This window comes from Lutjanus erythropterus, chromosome 9 (assembly GCF_056507025.1).
Source record: "Lutjanus erythropterus isolate fLutEry1 chromosome 9, fLutEry1.hap2, whole genome shotgun sequence".
In the NCBI taxonomy this organism is placed as follows: Eukaryota; Metazoa; Chordata; class Actinopteri; order Lutjaniformes; family Lutjanidae; genus Lutjanus; species Lutjanus erythropterus.
In genome coordinates, this window is record NC_139325.1 from 21041750 (window position 1) to 21059887 (window position 18138).

General features: G+C 37.8%; 1 protein-coding gene and 1 long non-coding RNA gene across 3 annotated transcripts in view; one reads left to right on the forward strand and one right to left on the reverse strand.

Annotated features, from left to right (window-relative positions):
- The window catches only part of LOC146321380 (uncharacterized), a 32355-nt gene that overhangs the window by 2876 nt on the left and 11341 nt on the right, over positions 1-18138 (reverse strand). The window contains exon 2 of the long non-coding RNA XR_014771398.1: positions 527-706. This is a non-coding gene — a long non-coding RNA (uncharacterized LOC146321380). The remainder of the gene's footprint in view (positions 1-526; positions 707-18138) is intronic.
- Positions 5512-14052, forward strand: macc1 (MET transcriptional regulator MACC1). Of its 2 annotated transcripts, XM_084726506.1 has the most exons (4): positions 8475-8599; positions 8693-10743; positions 11217-11405; positions 12618-14052. In XM_084726506.1, the coding sequence occupies exons 1-4, from the start codon at positions 8485-8487 to the stop codon at positions 12819-12821; spliced, it is 2559 nt and encodes an 852-aa protein (XP_084582632.1). In that variant the 5' UTR covers positions 8475-8484; the 3' UTR covers positions 12822-14052. The 2 variants fall into 2 exon arrangements, with proteins under 2 accessions (XP_084582631.1, XP_084582632.1); XM_084726505.1 differs by lacking the exons at positions 11217-11405; positions 12618-14052 and adding an exon at positions 5512-5669 and having other exon boundaries at positions 8477-8599; positions 8693-11104.

Sequence of the window (18138 nt, forward strand, 5' to 3'; positions counted from 1 at the left end):
TATATTTTATGTACATATCCTATAAACATCAATAATATGATATAGCATTACTTTATGAATTTGAAGTAAAGTGACAGTAGAAACCTAGAATTTATAATGTGTTTATACACCAGAGCAGGTTGCTATGTATCTTCCTAACTGGTTAATTTTATGGTAGTTATAATGTCTGTGTAACCCAGGACTCAGATTCTCACTTTGGTATCAATGTATGCTGAACTTTTAGTACATTATGTCCACCGCATATGATACTTTATAAATCTTGTTATAAGTTGTTATGCATGATTATGAAGCCATATGAATGCATTATAATGTCTTATGAATGTGTTTATAATGGATTATAAACAGGCCCTTGATAGAAAGTGTTGCCAGTCTAAAACATCAGTCTTGAAGATTTTATATGCCTAAAATATAAACAGTCAAAAAATAATCATTAAACATGAACAGAGTCATTTCAGCCTGATGTCTCAGAGTGCGCGGCTCAGTGTTGTCATGTTATTAACACCCTCACAGACTGTTGCAGCATCACCTGGCCCTCATAGGAATGTCCCGCCGCTGCCCTCATTTGAATTGCGTTGGCCTCAGAGGGGAAGAGCAGACATGCCAGGATGAGGAGAGTGAGCTGCCAACTGCGGATGAAGGCCACGATAACAGCTACGGTCAGAGCACACACTGTGTTTGCAGCCAAACGCAGCTTTGCTCCAGTCACCTAGAAAACATGAAAGAGAAATAATATTATCCTACTCGACATAATAGAAACTTGGATGCATCAGTGATTCGGAGGTTAATAAAATTCAGGCTGAATCACAGTCTTGACTGAGCCTTCATGGAAATGCCAGCTGTTACTGATATGACGAGATATATTGGGTTTTTGAGCTCTACCAGCAAATCATAGTGTTGTGGTAGCACCTCTCACCGATGATGCATCTGTGGCCAATTTTGTGGTTTAAAACCACCAACTGCACTGTCATTGTCATCAAACCAACCAATCTCCTGGGAAAGGCAATTTGACAAGATTAAGAGGTTAGTCAAAATAATTAACAGTAATTGCTGCAACAGTGACAGGGGTGCCCTTATACAATGCTTTCAGCAATTTAGATTCAGTCACGTCACAGGTGGTGTTTCACCTGTGGGATACCTACAGACTGAACCTCACCGAGAGAAGCTCAACAACTGCCAGTTCATTAAAGGTGCATACACTGAAAACACTGAATCCAAAGTGGGGCCAGGGTAGCATGGACACAATACTGGATTATTAGATCCAGCACTAGTGGGGTGTTCTGAAATAGTGTTTGCATTTGAGGGCACATCTTCAATGAAAGACAAAAAAACATGTACAATTGTATTTTTTATATGATATCAGGGGATAAATCCTTGAGACTGCTTAAACACAAACAAACCAGAGTAAATGAGACTAAAAGACATGCTCATAATAAATGCAGCTATAGTTTTATGAAAACCACATCAGCGATTTTTACGACAAAGTGACAGACCTTTCCACTGAAGATGAAGATTCCTGCAGCAGGTAAGGTCTGTACCGGCATTTTGGTGAAGTTTAAACAAGCTTTTGCTATTTATTTTGTTTCCTTGGCCTCCAAAATATAAATAATAACAATATTTTGATAATCAATCTTTAAGTTGATTTTCATACAAACATACTAAGCATTCAATGGTAGGAGCTTTCCTTTCAAATATGCAGATTTGCTGCTTTCCCTTGTCTTTCATTACAGTGAATTGAATATACTTGGGTTAAGATTTTTTGGACTGTTTGTCACACAAAAGAAAGAAAGAAAGAAAGAAAGAAAGAAAGACATCAACTTTTATTGATCCAACGATTGATTGATAGTGAAAATAATCATCAGATGGATCAAGAATGAAAATAATCTTTAGTTCCAGCCTTAATCACTATGGCAGGGTTACACTGTAATGTTACTGTTGCATAATAAAAAAAAAAAGTAGACTTTATTTTGGTGATCAAAATGCTAACTTGCTGCTGATTGCAGGCTTTTTTTTTTTTTTTTTATCTTTTTATACCTGTTGTGTTTGTATTTCATTACCTCATAAATACAGTCGTTTTACACAGCTTATGAATGTTATGAATGAATGTTCACTGCTTCTGCTGATGTAAGCAGACAGTTCCTTACTTGTTTGATTGGAACATTATGAACTTTCTGAACTTTGGTTTCAGAGTAAAAACACTGAAGGCTGACAAAATGAATGGTAGGGAAATGGCTCCACCAAGTGGCATGAATATGCAAGTTTCCATCACCATTTCTGAATTTGAGCCTTATAAAGTCAATCTTAACAATACATTTTATTATCCAGACAGTGAAATGGGTTTTAACAGCAGTTCTCTCAAGGTAACCATCAACTCCAAAGAAATCACAAATCTGAGTCATTTATAAATCTGTTTCAATGCAAATAAAATGGCAGAGGAGATACCACAGTTGTGAATTACAAAGAATGTTATTTTACTTGAACAAGTACACAAAATGGCTTCAAATCTAATTTTCCTGCAGGGAAAAGAAACTCTCTGCTATAAACCATTTACCACAAGGTGTACAGCTGTATTGTAAGTGGCATAATTTTATTATTTACACCTGTGCTTTTCCAACTATGATGTGCCACAGTGTCTTTGATGAAAAGTGTCTATTTTATTAAATGAGTCTGGAGTTATTCTCTATTTTTCTTGTTGTAAATTAATCCCATGACAAAAAAAAAAAAAAAACAACACTAAAAATGTGTTTCACTACATGATTTCTCAACTTTAAAAAAAAAAAACAGCAGAGCACTGAAGTTTTTAGACAGAGGTCCACAGCTACATACATGTTTTCTAACAGTTTTTTTTTTCTTTTTAATGGAACGTTGTGATACAGAAGAATATGCCAGATCAGATTTTGGTTACATAGTCTTGGTTTTGGTACTTTCATGGGATTTGCTGGAAATAAAAATACATTTTAAAGAAGAATAGAACATGTCGCTTTATCCCATCAATATTCTCAAAACAGCCACAAGGGAGCAGAATTGACTCACATGTCTGTCTTCTGTTTCAGATACTTCATACAAAAAGATGTGACTCAGTGCTGATAATGAAATTTTGCAACTGTGTTCTGGTGGAATGTGGGAGGTATGCAGATTTGGTCTGCTTTGTTTCAAATTTAAGCAACACCGATATTATGAAAGATGAGGACAGTGAGACATTCAATTACAAAACAAAAAAGGTCACATTTGAACAATCAGTGGGTTTTATGCTGTATTCTGTATTTTAGAAATACTGTCACTTCTATAGCAGGGGATAGGGGTTAATTAGTCATGCTAAAGTCCAGTGCGACTGCAGCCACCGACCATATTTGCTACATGAAAAATTCATAATCTACTCAAGAGTGCTTAGTTGCATTCCTTCAGAAATAACTGCCTTTGGATGCCAGGGCCTGCGTCCAAAGACCACAACAGTTCTGATACTGACATTTCATTTCAGCAGGGATATTCATCAGCCACAATAACAGCTTAACAGCTGCAAAACAAACAGTAAACTTCTTCAAAGTTGAAGTTACAATTTTTCATACACATACACTGGGATGCAACTGTTACATCTGTGACACTGTTACAGAGTAAACCTATAACTCTGGGTTTGGTGGGGCATTTCTTAATAACAAAAAGCTCAACATTTGTGTGTTAAAACAATCCGTGCTTGTTCAGTATAAACAGTAATGAGCTGATGATATATGGACTAAACCAAAACTGTGTACACTTCAGTATAAATGATAAAATATGAATATGGGACTGAGAATGTCATATATATTTTATCTAAAAAGCAAATATCCTTAGGAGCTGAGTTAAGTTTACCACCAATGGTTGAAACTGGATGATACATCATTCAGTCTGGAATACAGAAAGCCAATTTGTTCAGTGTGCTGTTTGGCTGATATAGAAAATTAGTTTCACATTGTTTTCCACTGTCCTTTTTGTTAGGAACTGTATACTACTACTACTTTGTTTAGTAACATAAAAACAGGTATTGATTTTGTATATGGATATGCTATGGATATGAGAAAAAAAAGCTCTTTATCAAGATAAACTGTAGGTTTGTAACAAATGTGTTTCAAACATCCTTTTTGTTTTTGGAAAGACTATAGTAATACTTTGTAATGTGATGTTTATATTATGTATCATCTAGATGTACTGTTTTGTAATCAGAGGCACATTTAGTCATTTTGGGGCCTAAGGCAAACACTGAGCAGGCCCCTCCACATCCTTTGTTCTTTCCCTTTTTTAAATCCTTGAATACATAATAACTCATAAAAATAAACTTTTATTTATTGCTGGAGTGTTGAGGATGAAGTGAGAAGTCTCACAGGCTCGATAAAGAAGCAGTTCTGAAATGTGGCCAGCAGTTACTTCTGTATGTCTTGCCAGGCAGCAGCAGGGTGAACAGGCTGTGGCTGGCAGGTATTTTAGTCTCCTTCCACTGCCTACTGTTTTTCAGCACTGCTGGGCTCTCTTCACGCCATTATTCCATAGTTTGGAGGCCACACCAGGTTTACACGAGTTGGTCATCCTGAACCATTTCTGCAGATGCACAGTAAGATCACTGAATAGTCCACATTAGTGGGGAGGTCCTGAGACATTTGTGAATTAATCATTATAGTGTATGGATTTTTAGAAAGATGGAATTAAAAAATATTTAAAAAAAATAAAAGAAACTTTCTTAACCATAAGTTTATGAGACATTTTTGGTGGCCTTGGTAGGGCAAGGCATAAGGCAATGTGGTGATGTCTTGTAATACCGTGTAGGGTGGGCCCGATGTTTGGTAGTTTGGCATGACAAAGACATAAAAAAAAACTAACTAATAACTATAAGCTGTTGAAATAGTGTTTGTTTATCTCTTATGTTAGGGTATTTGTATAAAGATTAAATGTGTTGAAACTGTCAGTTTGTGATCTCTTCAGGGCATTTATCGCAGTAAAAGTGATATCTGTCAGTGAGATAACATGACTTGTGTCCTTGATGAGATCAAATTCTGTCTACAGTCACTCAAAACATCAGTGATAATGGCACACAGTTAAATCAATGAAACTGTGATACAGATATAAGTATCAAATCAATGATTAGGCAGGAGGAGGAAAAATTACAGCCATCACGCTCGGCTTTCTATTGGTATTTCTGGCCTACTAACATGCAACAACAAGCATAGAAGCATCTGCTTTTGTTACCAGATTTTACGCACTGCAGAAGCTGTATCAATGAAAACACATTTAACTAAAAAATCATCTTTGAACTAAATGCTCACTGGGTGTATTAACCTTGCTCCTCTTGTGCCTCCTCGTCGAGTCACCTCCAGCCTGTCAGGCCTTTGCATAGCACGCTTATCACTAAGCTCACGCTCCTGCCGAAACTGCAGGTATCGCTCAGTTTCAGGTGTTGTAAGTCTCGTGCGTAAACACAGAGGTGTGTTGTGGGTATTGTAGTTACTCAGCCAGCGAGGCCACTCCTCCGCCGTATTATCTTAAACTTCCAGTCCCAAAATGCTCCGTGGCTGAGAGCAAACAGGGTAAAAGGAGCTGCAACGTGAGGAGATACGCCCTAGAAAAGAAGTGTAAATGATAGTGGATTGGCCTCTTTTTCTGCCAACGCGCTGAAGCAGAACTAATACAACCATCTCATGCCGACGGTGAGATCAAACTTTGTTTTCTATTAGCGTATTTGATGTTTTTTCTTCTCCCATTCTCATAATAGGAAGTAGGTCGCATAGGAAATGTTGTATTAATGTGTAACTACAGAGCATACACCTGTTCAGACACTGGTGGTTGTCAGTGTGAAGCTGGAGCTCAGAGATTTCATGTCTGAATCTGTGCTGCTCAGTGTTTCTGCCTCTGTTTGGATTAATGACTGTAAGAGTTGTTTGGCAGTATTTTCGGTTACTAAAAGATAGAAGCATGCCCAGATGAAAAATATTATACTTTATCGCATCGGAAGTGTGATTACAAAAGTTACTTGTACTTTTTGCTCAATTTAAAGTACATTTAAAGTGTACTGCACTTCTTAAAAAGTATGCTAAATAGCAAGTACTTACAGTGGTAAGTTAGTTTACTTGTGAAAAGTATAATTATGTACTTAAATTAAAGTATGCTTTAATTTCACTTTTTTAGAAGTCTACTTAAGTATGCTATAAAAAAAAAGCACACTTTAATATACGTTTAGTACTTTAATGTACTTTGAAAAGATTCACAAACAAGGTAAACTTAGATACATTAAGTATACTTGAAGTTGTTCCACTTTAGTATATACAAGTACACTAAGTACACTTATAATTGTGCTTTTCTACAATTTAATTACAAATAATAATAATAAAAATAATATGCTTGATACAAAATTAGTTGTTCTGAAATAGCAAACTTCAAGTAAACTAAATCATTACCACACTTGAAGTAAAGTGATGATTACTACCAGTACAGTGCAATTTGATTTACCGAGCATATTTATTTTTCATCAGGGTGCACAAGATTCTGATTAAAATAGTTTAGCTACTACTTCAAACGGTTACTGTACCACAGGAACCACAGCACAGTGCGTTGTAGATAAACCTGTCATGCATTATTCCATCACAAAATACATTTCCACTGTCAGTAGTACAGTGGTAGCACACTTTGATCAGAGCAAGAAGCACTGAGAGAAGCGATTACTGTGTCATAGGCTTGACAAGACCAACCTGTTCTTGTGCACTGGTGTAAGAAACAACATTATTAATGACTGACTCACTGTGACAAGACATGAATGGGTAGTGTCCTTTTACGCAAACAAGTGACAGGCCGAAGAGTTCAGGCTTTATTCCATGTTTTGGAAGAGTTTCCTGTAACAGATAAGACAAGAAGCCCTGTAGAAAGCCTGAGGCCCACTGTGCTGAAGGAATCATGGCTGAGACAGAACAATAACTCTACTCACATGTCTTTTTTGTGTTGGTATTGGCTGTTGTCATCATGTGTCACACCATGAAAAATATGTCTGCTTATTGATAAGTTTAGCACTACAACTAATAACTAAGACATAAGATTATCTCTGTTAGTGCAGTTGTCATAACTATTTCATGGGACATCACCATTTTATTGCATGTCTGCAAAAGGTAATAATTCATCCAAAACATTTCACTCATGCTTTAAGACCCAGTTATTGTGTTAGTAAATCGGCCCGCTCCACCGAAATGAAAAGATGTTTCATAATCATGCAGACTGTACTGCACGGCCAAAATGTTTAGACGTTTTTTTCACCATGGAAGTCAAAATGCTCCTATATATACACACAATTCTGTATTTTTGTTCTGCTTTTTAGTTGACCCTAACTGTTTACTGTACTAGACAAGGATGTCAGTATTGTTTAGGTGAAAGCTACTGTGTATCACTCTGAGCTTTTTAGATTCAGATTTCAATGGTAGGTAACAGTCGGTACTGAAGCATACAGAAAAGAGATACACACATTTGTATGTACTGCATATGCATACAGCATACGCTGCAACGTATAGCAATGTGTTACATGTACTGTAAACAGAAAATTCACATTTGATCTCTCATGTAAAGTTATATACAGCGAACAGAAAATTCTTCACAAAGTGACATCCATGTGATTCCTAGTTCATTACTGTCACCTCGCAGGTCATTTGCCAATTTAGAATGAATGATAAATTCAAATCTGTTGTGAACAACAAACTAATTGTTTGGGGATTTGAACTTGTTTTTTGAAAAGAATGATTCAACTTCAAGACTTAAGCCAAAGTGTATGTAATGGATTTTTCTGCCTATTATTTTTCTCAATTTCTATTTATTTAATTTAGAAGTTAACAGGTTGAAATTGCTTTTTTGTTCAAAGCAAGCTGTAGCCACTAGCCAGTGAAGTTAGTTTGCTTTAGTAATGATTTACAACAATATCAGTATTATTGCTGATTAATTTTCTGTTGATCAACTAATTGATTAATTGACTAATTGTTTCAGCTCTACATTATATTTCAGTGATGGATTTTTTACAGTAGTTCATGCAGAGTATAATATTTATTCACTATATAAGGCAGGTTCTCTATCCAATGTATGGTTCTACTTCAGGACCCCTGGTTGCATCACATAAGGGATAATGTACAGTGAGTATAGGTCATTATTGCAAACTCTGCTTCAGATCAGGAGTACCCATCACCCTTCGTATTGGGGTCCTGCATCACCCTCTCAGGGTTTATTTTGCAATAATTAACATCACACTGTGCATTATCCTGCTTGGCTATTTACGAAAAAATCAATAATTGAACACAGATTTGTCAGAGCTGCATCCATATAAAGGATCTTTTATTCAGCTGTTATTCAAACATAACAGACCATAGAATGCTGTAATTGACCAATCAGAATCAAGCACTCAATCGAGCCTTGCGATAAAGGTTTTTAGACAAGTGAAAGCTGCAGGTAAAAAGACTATAAAACTGTATAATTACTGTGTTTACAGATGAAAATATGGCAGCTGGAAGAACAAAGTCCTTCCATCGTGTTGGGAGCCTCATGCGGAGTAAATCTGAGGGGACACTGATTGATCTGGACGACAGTGTTTCAACCAGTGACAACCTGAATGGTAAAATTCTCATGGTGAAGCATAGACAGCCTCTGAAAACCTGTTGATATTAAACCGTTCTGACATCCTAAGCAAACTCTAATATCTTCACAGGTGGGCATGTGACACGCTTGACACAGAACTTGGGTTGGCCACTTCTACAGCCAGAAGTTGCACTTTCATCTCAGTCAAAAAATCCCTTTTGGAACAAACTGTCTGGATCAAATCCTTTCTTGGATGACATTGTACACAGCAGCACAGACAAACACATTTCCAACACATCAAACACAAAACAAGACAATGAACAGCATTTGGATACAAATAATGATGATGCCATCAGCACATCTTCTGATGAAGGCAACGTAGGGAAGTTTTTGGAAAACAAACACAAAGTCAGCAACAGATCCGGGAGATGGAGAAGTGCTTCGGACATTCTGGATGATCTGGAGAGAAAAGAACCAAAACAGGAGAACAGCCTCAGACCACCAGGGCCGGTGCTGAACCCAGATTTTGAGTGGCTAAAGGATGACAGAGAGGCCTATAAGATGGCCTGGCTGAGCCACAGGCAGCTGACCCGCTCATGTCTGGACTTAAACCTGATGAGCCAGAGTCCAGGTTGGGCTCAGACCCAGGCCACTGGCTTCCGGATCATCTCAAAGATCGGCCATGCTGGAGGCTCAGTACAGTTACCAGACTCAGAAATTTGCATCCACATCCCAGAGGGCCACGTTCCTCCTGGAGAAATCCAGGAAGTCACACTGAAAGCGATGTTAGACCCTCCTCCTGGCCTCAATAACAACTATATAACCACCATGAGTCCACTTCTAGAGGTGGTCCTCAGCAACATTAACATAAAGGAGCGGATCTCTCTGGATGTTAAACTGTCTGGGGAGGTTAAGAGCGACCCGTTAAGTCAGGTGATGACTACTGTGGTCGGGATGGTGTCCAACAAAAAAGAGGGACCATATCAGAAAGTGAGTGACTGTTACATTCACAAGAACATGATGCAGATGAAGCTCCAGGACCTGAAGACACATTTTTATGTGATTGCAGTCGCAGAAGCATCTGCAATTCAAGCCCCTGCTACATCAGTGTGGGATTACCTTGACCGCAAGATCACAGTGGCAGTTTATGGTCCCAGGTACATCCATCCATCATTCAAGGTTGTGATAGTGGTTTGCTGTCACGAGGATGTTCCACAGAAGCTTCCATTTTCAGTGATCTGCAGAGGAAACAAAAATCTGCCTCCACTTGTGCTGCAGCTTTGGGGAAAACATGGGCTCAAACCAGACAAAATCAACGACCTGCATGTTGCGATTGGTCTCAAGGACTCTGTGTTTAAAATCAAACCTGAGGACAAACTGAAAGAAGTGAGACAAAGTCAGCTCAAAATTGGGACAGTTTTGCATCTGCCTGTTGCATTATCTTGTGCTAGTAATTCAGAAATGTCTTCTTTTAAACTGGATCTACAAGTGAAGGAATCAAACGCTGCAACTGTTGCATATTTCCAGGTGGCCTCCCCTCCTGCTGCAACTATCAGATCAGAAAAGCGAGTGCCGAGACAGATGGAAAAGCGGATTGAAATGGCAAGAAACTTGCCTATTCCTGAGGAAAGTGTTCCAGATGTCCCCAAATTCACAGACAGACCTGTGAACCTACAGTGGTATGGTGTAGCCCTAAAGTCTGTCCTCCGTCAGCCACGTGTAGACTACCTTCTGGAGTATTTTAAGGGGGACACTGTGGCACTCCTGTCCAGAGAGACTGTTAGGTCAGTGGGTAACTCAAAAGTAAAGGAGTGGTATATCGGATTCCTCCGAGGCAGGACTGGTTTGGTTCACTGCAGAAACATCAAGCTTATAACCAGAGACCAAGTGATGGACTTTACCGGCATTCAACTCAGCACAGAAGTCCTGTTGGACAACATGACGCTGCCCTTTAAGAAGCTTACTTACATGTACTCTGCCATCCAGACGCTGATCACTGAGCACATAACCAGCTGGAGAGGTTTTGCTAATGCATTGGGGTACACCAACTTGTCGTTAGACACCATCACACGGAGGCACACCGAAACCGAGGCTGATAAAGTGGCCTGTGTGCTGGAAAAGCTGAAGGAGGACTGCCATGCGGAGAAGACCAGGAAAAAGTTTCTTCATGAGCTTATGGTGGTAAGTACACAATCCCACAGACACCTGTTGCCTGTGAACAAATACATGTAAATTTCTGTTTCTATGGGATAAAAAGCACCATAATGTTTACAATCTTCAACTGATTTCAGTGAGTCACATGATACTCAAGGGTTTATGATCTATATGGAGTACGAAAAGAAAGTTTTTGTTTATCTGACTTACTCCACGTAGATCATAAACCCTTGAACATAAAGCTACTCATTGAAATCGGTTTAGGAATGTGAACATTATGCTTTTTATCCATAAAAAACAGCTCCCCCATTTACTTGTATGTTTACAGGGCAGTCTTGACTGAACCAGGGTGGATGCAACATTGATGCACAATGCAAAGGCCAAAGCGGCATCTGTTTATGTACACACACAGCTAATGCTATAGTAGTTTCACCACCTGTATGCACTGATCCCCTGTGCTGTCCATGTTTTGTGACCGTCTGTGTGTTTATCACCCATAGGGTCTGTTAAAGATGGACTCTGTGAATCTTGTGGCCCAGCTGATACAAAACACAGTCATTCTGTCCGCTGCTGTGGAGCTGGGAATTCGATGGCGGGAGCTTGCTGACAAGATGGGAAAACTTTCCAGTGCTCAAATAGCAGGCTATGAGGCACCACACCGAGGGAAAAGTGGAGAAGTTGGTCCCCAGGTCAGTTTTCATTCACAGAGCAAGTAATGGATATTAACAGTATCGACATGTCAACAATCTATAACTAAATAATGGATCAGCCTGAAATGAACGTTTCTTACAATATGACAGGCTGATATGACAACTCTTAAATTATGAACATAGGACTCAAGTATGTCTGTGGTGTGGAGATTTTTTGAAATGTCTAAAACAGGCAGGGCTGTTTGCAATGATTGCTCAATATCAGTCATCCCTTCAACACTACAGATTTAACAAGGAAGGACCAGTGTGTAGGATTTAGTGGCATCTAGTGGTGAGGTTTCAGATTGCAACCAACTCTCTTTTTGACTGTCACTTTTGGGCACGCTGAGTCAAATCATACCATGCGAATTTGAGTATCCATTACCACTTACAATGTGCTAAGGCGAGCCGAGCTGCACCCCAGATGGACTGTATCCAGAATAGGGCAAAAATGCACCCAACATGCCTCCAAGTGGGTGCAGTGATATCTCACCGATTTTGGCCAACCTGTGATGACCCCCTTCTCCCCCTCAAACAACCATGTGTTGTGAGACTCAACTTGCATCTATGCAGGAAAGCAGAGAGAGAGAAAGACATTTTTAAAAGCCTCTTTGTGTTCAGCTGTCAGTATTTTTGTAGCCTCTAACTCATCTCTGTGGTTTGAAGTTTAGCGAAAGGCCGTCTCTAGGGCCAGTGTCTGGTTTGTTTGTTCTGGGCTACTCTAGAGTGACATGGCAGACTCCATTGCAGTGGATCTCCTCTCTCTGTAGATATAAACAGATCACTCCAAGGTAACAAAAATGCAGCAATTCTTATTTTATTGTATTGCAGTGTGAGTGTGAAGTGGGGGCTCATCCTTTGTGTTTATTGTTGTTAGGAGTAAATTAGCTTGAGCATAATTTTTGTAGGAAATTGTTTTGGATTACACACAATGAAAACATACTCATAATTATTAGATTCCATTTCTGCCATATTCTGCCAAACAACCCCCCTACATCTTTACTTGATGTTGGAAAAATATGTGTGTGCATATGTTGTTATTAGCATCAGCTATTGGCTAGAACATTGGAAAACTGGAAAATATTGGCATATTGGATTTTAAAAATTCAAAGAAAACAATACTGTGCATCCCTCATACTAGACAATATTTTTTACATATAGTGAATGTGAATGTTTTATGCTACACCTTCTGTATTTCCTGTTGATTTTTAGTCAATGTGGAAACCGGCCTATGACTTCCTGTACTCCTGGAGTCTGCGCTACGGAGACAGCTACAGGGACATGATCCAGGATCTGCACCTGGTCCTGGACAAAATGAAAAACCCTGCCACCAAACAGTGGAGGCAGCTGACTGGTGCCCTCATCACGGTGAACTGTCTTGAAATCTTTCGAGCCTCTGCGTACCCAAAATCCTAAACCCTATACAAATGCACTCTAGTGATGACAACGACTTTCATGCACTTGAGGAAAAAACAGAGACAGAGAGGTTTTGTTACACAGCAACATGCTTCTGATGTTGCTTTTGATGTTACTTGGCTCTTTTTGTAATTGTTGTATATGTTTAATTTCATGCTCATTTTTACACAAAGCATTAGAGGCAACTTTATTGAAACTCAGTCTGGTACTTGCACTATATGTTTAGACCTCACTTTGTGAGTGTAAAATATGTTCTCACAATGTTTGAGTTGTGAAGGAATGTCACTTGGTCTTCCAAACAGAAGAAAATGTGTAGTTGTAAGTGTAATTTATCACTTTTCTTTGCATGTTGGTGCAAATGTGATGAAACCTTAAAGTAAGATTTAATTTTGGTAGATCATTTTCAGTCAAATGTTTATGAGGTTAATAGTTCAGCTGTTCACATTAGCAATTATCTCATCATTTTAATCTTTCATTCCTTTTGACTTCTAATTGTATGCAATGCAGATAGTTCTTAATTCTTCTTCAACACATTTACTGTTTCTGCAGTAGGACCTAAGGTTTTAGTTTTCTGTGTTGTACTGCAAGTAGTTGAATTGACAGTCAGAAAACCGATAAATGTGAACACTGTTGCTGAGTCAAGGTTGCAGCACTGACAGTACATTAATCTTTGTGCTGTAAATGAGAATGTTCTACCAAACAATCCATAATGATGGTACTATACAAGTGTCATAAACTTTTGTTGTCTTATATTAGATAAAAAAAAGTAATGTATTTGCTATTTTTATACTGTAATGTTACATTTTAGATATGTACAAAGCAGATAATTTCATAAGGTATGCAATGTAATAGTTACATATTAGTTGTATTGATGTTTGTATTTTATTGCCAAATGGAAACCTCATTGTTTAGAGTGGTGCCATATAAACTACGCAGTGCCTTTAGTCACTGAAATGTTAAACTATGATTGATATATTTGATACTGAAATGGAGATGTATTACGTGATGTATGAATAAATGTTAACTGCAGGAAAATATATGATCCTAATAAATTGGGAGATTAAATAACTAATAGCGAACATGACCATGGGCAGCCTGTTGGTAAAATTGCAAGCAAAGACAAAAACTACTATTCTTGCTCTTAAAATCCCATTTTAATATGTAATAATTTACTGAATATTTGTAATGTGTCTTGTTAAGTAGTGTTAAATTACACCACAGAAAAAAATGACTTTCCCCTGAAGTGTTTTCCACTGATTTTCTCTGACTGTTTACTTTTCCCGTCACTGTTTGTTTAAGCTAGTTTCAGCTGAGAGCATTGTGTGCTGGTTCTCTATCAAACAGAGAGCATGGCCGGCTGAACTGACTTTACTTTGGCTCATTGAATGCACCTCAGGAAAAGTAAATCAAATAAGGAAAATGGTATCAGGCAACAGAGTGCACTGATTCAATCTCCAAGCTGAGAGTGATTGTATAAAGTTGTACTTAAGAGGTTCTTTTTGTAAGGTCTGGTGATAAACAGTGTTGGATAATTGCACAAGAAGGAGTGAAGAGGGAACATCAAGGGCAAAATCATTTATATGAAACACTGGATTAGATGTTGAGCGAGACACCAAACAAGAAATTATTTGCACATAACTCCTGAGATTTTCTCATTAAGATAACACATTTTGTTTAAACATCCAAGAGACAGAGTAATCATATCCTTCTTACTTTGATTGTTCTATAATACCTCCTTTACCTCCAGGTCAGCCAGAATTGTGTCACTTCTCTGGCAGAAAGTAAAGAAAAATCAGAGAACTTAAGCTCATAATTTACTGTTAAGCTTAATGCTTGGAAAAACATGGTAAAAACATTCAGATTAGTTGGTCAGTACAGAGCTGCTGCTATAACTTTAACATGACTGTACTCATATTGTACCTATATCATCTGCTATTGCATGATCCAATCACATATTAACCACAATTTTATATATCTTAAACTGTTGTATTTTTTTATTTTATTTTTTTTGCTATTCTATGATGCCTGGCAACATCTGAAAAGGGGGCTGCTCATGAAAACTAGCTTTAGCTAACTGGGATGGATTTACACTTGTTTGAATGTTGATTATTGTACATTCTTCGCAGCTTTTCAAATAAATAAAAAAAGATCGATACAAATCAAGGCTTTTTACAACCTATAAAGAGAATTCAAATAACTCATACAGTCAAAATAAAAAAATCACGCATGCTGATTTGAATGGCAGTTCACTGACTCTTAAAACAAATTAATATATCTAAGTTGTAAGCAATATTAGTGGATTCCCTTTAGCAATACAGTACAACACTGGTCTGTGAGCTGCTCTCACTGCATCAGAGAGAGGACAAAGGTTCACTGTTTTAGTGAGAGCTGAACATGAATGAAGGTCAGTTCAGAGGAAGGATTCTCTGTCTGTCTCTCTGTTTATCTACCTGAAGCTCAGACTCAAACATATGACTCATCACAGATAAACAGTCAACAATGAGCTACAGAACTAAAGGGTAATGATTAATTATGAATACCAAACATAGAACATGCTGTAGTTATGAACATCTGTGATGATGGCCACAGCATCATGTGCTCAGTTACAGTATAAAATATTAATAGTTAAAAGCAATGGTTATGATTTATTATGAAAATGTATGAATGAATATTTAGTGTACAAATGCATGTTTATATGTCTGAATCAATTACAAATGAGTAGTCTGGAATTAGAAACCTAGATGATAAATGACTCAAAAATATATAAATGTTCCTCTATGCATCAGGTATAGAGTTGGTATTGTGTGTAGGATGTAGCTTTGTTGTTCCAACATGATACTGGGTGAAGCACTGATAGTATTACAGTGACATGAGGGAAACAAATGAAAAATGTTTGAGGCAATCAATTTAAAAGTGGACACTGTCTTTTTAGGTCGCCATTTTTCAGATGCAGTGAGGCGTTAAACCTTGTGACTGATGAAATGTGACCACTTTTGTTTTGGGAGCCTTTTATAGCAGCAGCGTGAGAGTGCAGATAACAGTTAATTAATATGAATATTGCTGCCTGCACTCTGAGGCTTTACATTTTTGTAGGATATAGAATATTTCACCTCTTGTCATTTATGTCATCCATAGACATTGTAAGCAGAGTACGTGGCTGTGCAGTATGATGTCTTTCACATTGATTCGCGTATGGAAGGATAAACAACACTGCTCAATAGGCTGTATAGTCGACCTTTACAGCCTTCACATGTCCATGTGTCATAATGTCTGAGATAGCTTGCTACTGACCCAGTTCAGCTGTCAACAAGCCATTAGAGTGAAACAGAAACTAAAGGTCCTGTCTACAAACATAGAAATCCTAAAGGGATCTGCTTAAAATCAAGCATCCCATTAGTCTAATTTACTGGGGGAAAATGATCATCATCACAATTCTGAAGGTTTAATTTAAATATTTCAAATACAAATAATATCTGGCTTCGTAACAATAGTCTGCAGCTTGAGTGAGTCACTGGGTTTGACAGCTGAAATTTGACTGCTTGAATTTTAGATACACATTTCAAATTCTGCACAGTTCATATGTAGGCTACATTAATTTCACGAAATGTAAGAATAGCTATTTGAACATAGACAAACATCTTCTTGATATAATTTTGCAGAGGTAGTAAGAATTTGTAAATAAGATCTCATCATATCTGGATGATCTTGCACAGTACAGTTTTTATAATGTCTGTCTTATTAGAGCTGTGTAAGGTGATTCTGGAGAAAGAAAGTTGATTGTTGAGTCTCACTCCCAGGTTGGAAGATGGCTCTGAGTGGTTGTTCTTGTTCGCGTGTGGTGGATTCTTGCAAATACCATTACAAGCACTACAAGCACAAGGATTACAGGAGCCAGAGGAACCTCATTTTAAACATATTTGTCTCATGTAATACTGTCAGGATCCAGTGACAGTAAATAAATTATTTTTATAGACGCAGTTGTTGATCACTTGCCCAAAATTAAGTCAGCAATGACATATAAAGCAGAAGAGTCAAAGAAATGTTTGGGGGTTTTTTTTATTGCAAATCACTGCCACCTTGAGAAGTAATTGAAAACAAAGTCTTAAATTATGCAAAGAAAATATTTGGCTGATTGGTCCACACAACACACACATGGTCATGATCCCCTCCAGGCTTAAATCTACAGTTTGAAACTTCTATAATAATAACTTGTTGTCATATTTGCTGAAACTGTCATTGTATCCTGACACAGTAGTACATGAAACAGATATAGATAGATAGATGAAACAGAAAAAAACAGGTTTCTCTGGCTCCTCCTAGTGCTCCTCATGGCATTTGCAAGAATATACTGAACCTGTACAAAAACAACCAATCAGAGCCAGTTTCCAACTAAGCGTCACCCAAAGGGGCACCTCACCCGCTACCCAATGTGTGCACACTCATTTTATTTCAGGTCAGTGTGAAAGCCTGCACTGCGTTTTGCTGACATTTGCAGTCTCACTTCTTTCTATTCAATTCAAGGGCCTGTGATCAAAATTACATGATATCATATCATCATCATCATCTGCTCTGTGTGCTCACACACACACACACACACACACACACCAAAAAAAAAAAAAAAAAAAAAAAAAAGCTGAGCAGAGGAGAGACAGGTAACAGGTCATCAAATACATGTTTTGGTTTAGAAGCTGGCTCCGATTGGCTTTTTTTTTTTGTGGATTCTTGTAAACCACAGGATCACTAGGAGTAGCCAGAGGAACCTGATTTTTTCACACTATATCTGTCTCATGTCCTCCCATCAGGCTATAGTTACAGTTTCAGCAAATATGGCCAAAAGTTATTTTTGTAAAAACTACTAATAGCTTTAAACTTGGCAGAGATAATAATCAATTCAAAGATTTTGAGTGAGAAAATAATAATGTTAATGTTAAGAGTTTAACATTGGGCATCCAGACTGAAAGGATGGTTTGTAAATGTTTTATTACAAAACGAACCTCAGATATCATCATCCACTTACAGCAAAAAAACATTAAGCAAACCTTTGTTCACTAGAGTATTGTTATTGTTATTCTGAATGACTCAGTTCCTATTAGGAGAGAACTATTTTAGCTTGTTTTGACTTTTCTGGCATTTATGGACAAGGAAATACAAACCAGGAAAATGAACACACCACAACAAAGCCACCACAACACTTAAGCAACTGGTTATTTTTGACATACCACATTTACTCATCCGCTTTTTGAGAGTTGGCTTAAGACTTTGACTCATCTTTTTTTCCTTTTTGTCCATGTCAGTAGACCACTGTCTGTCTTATTTT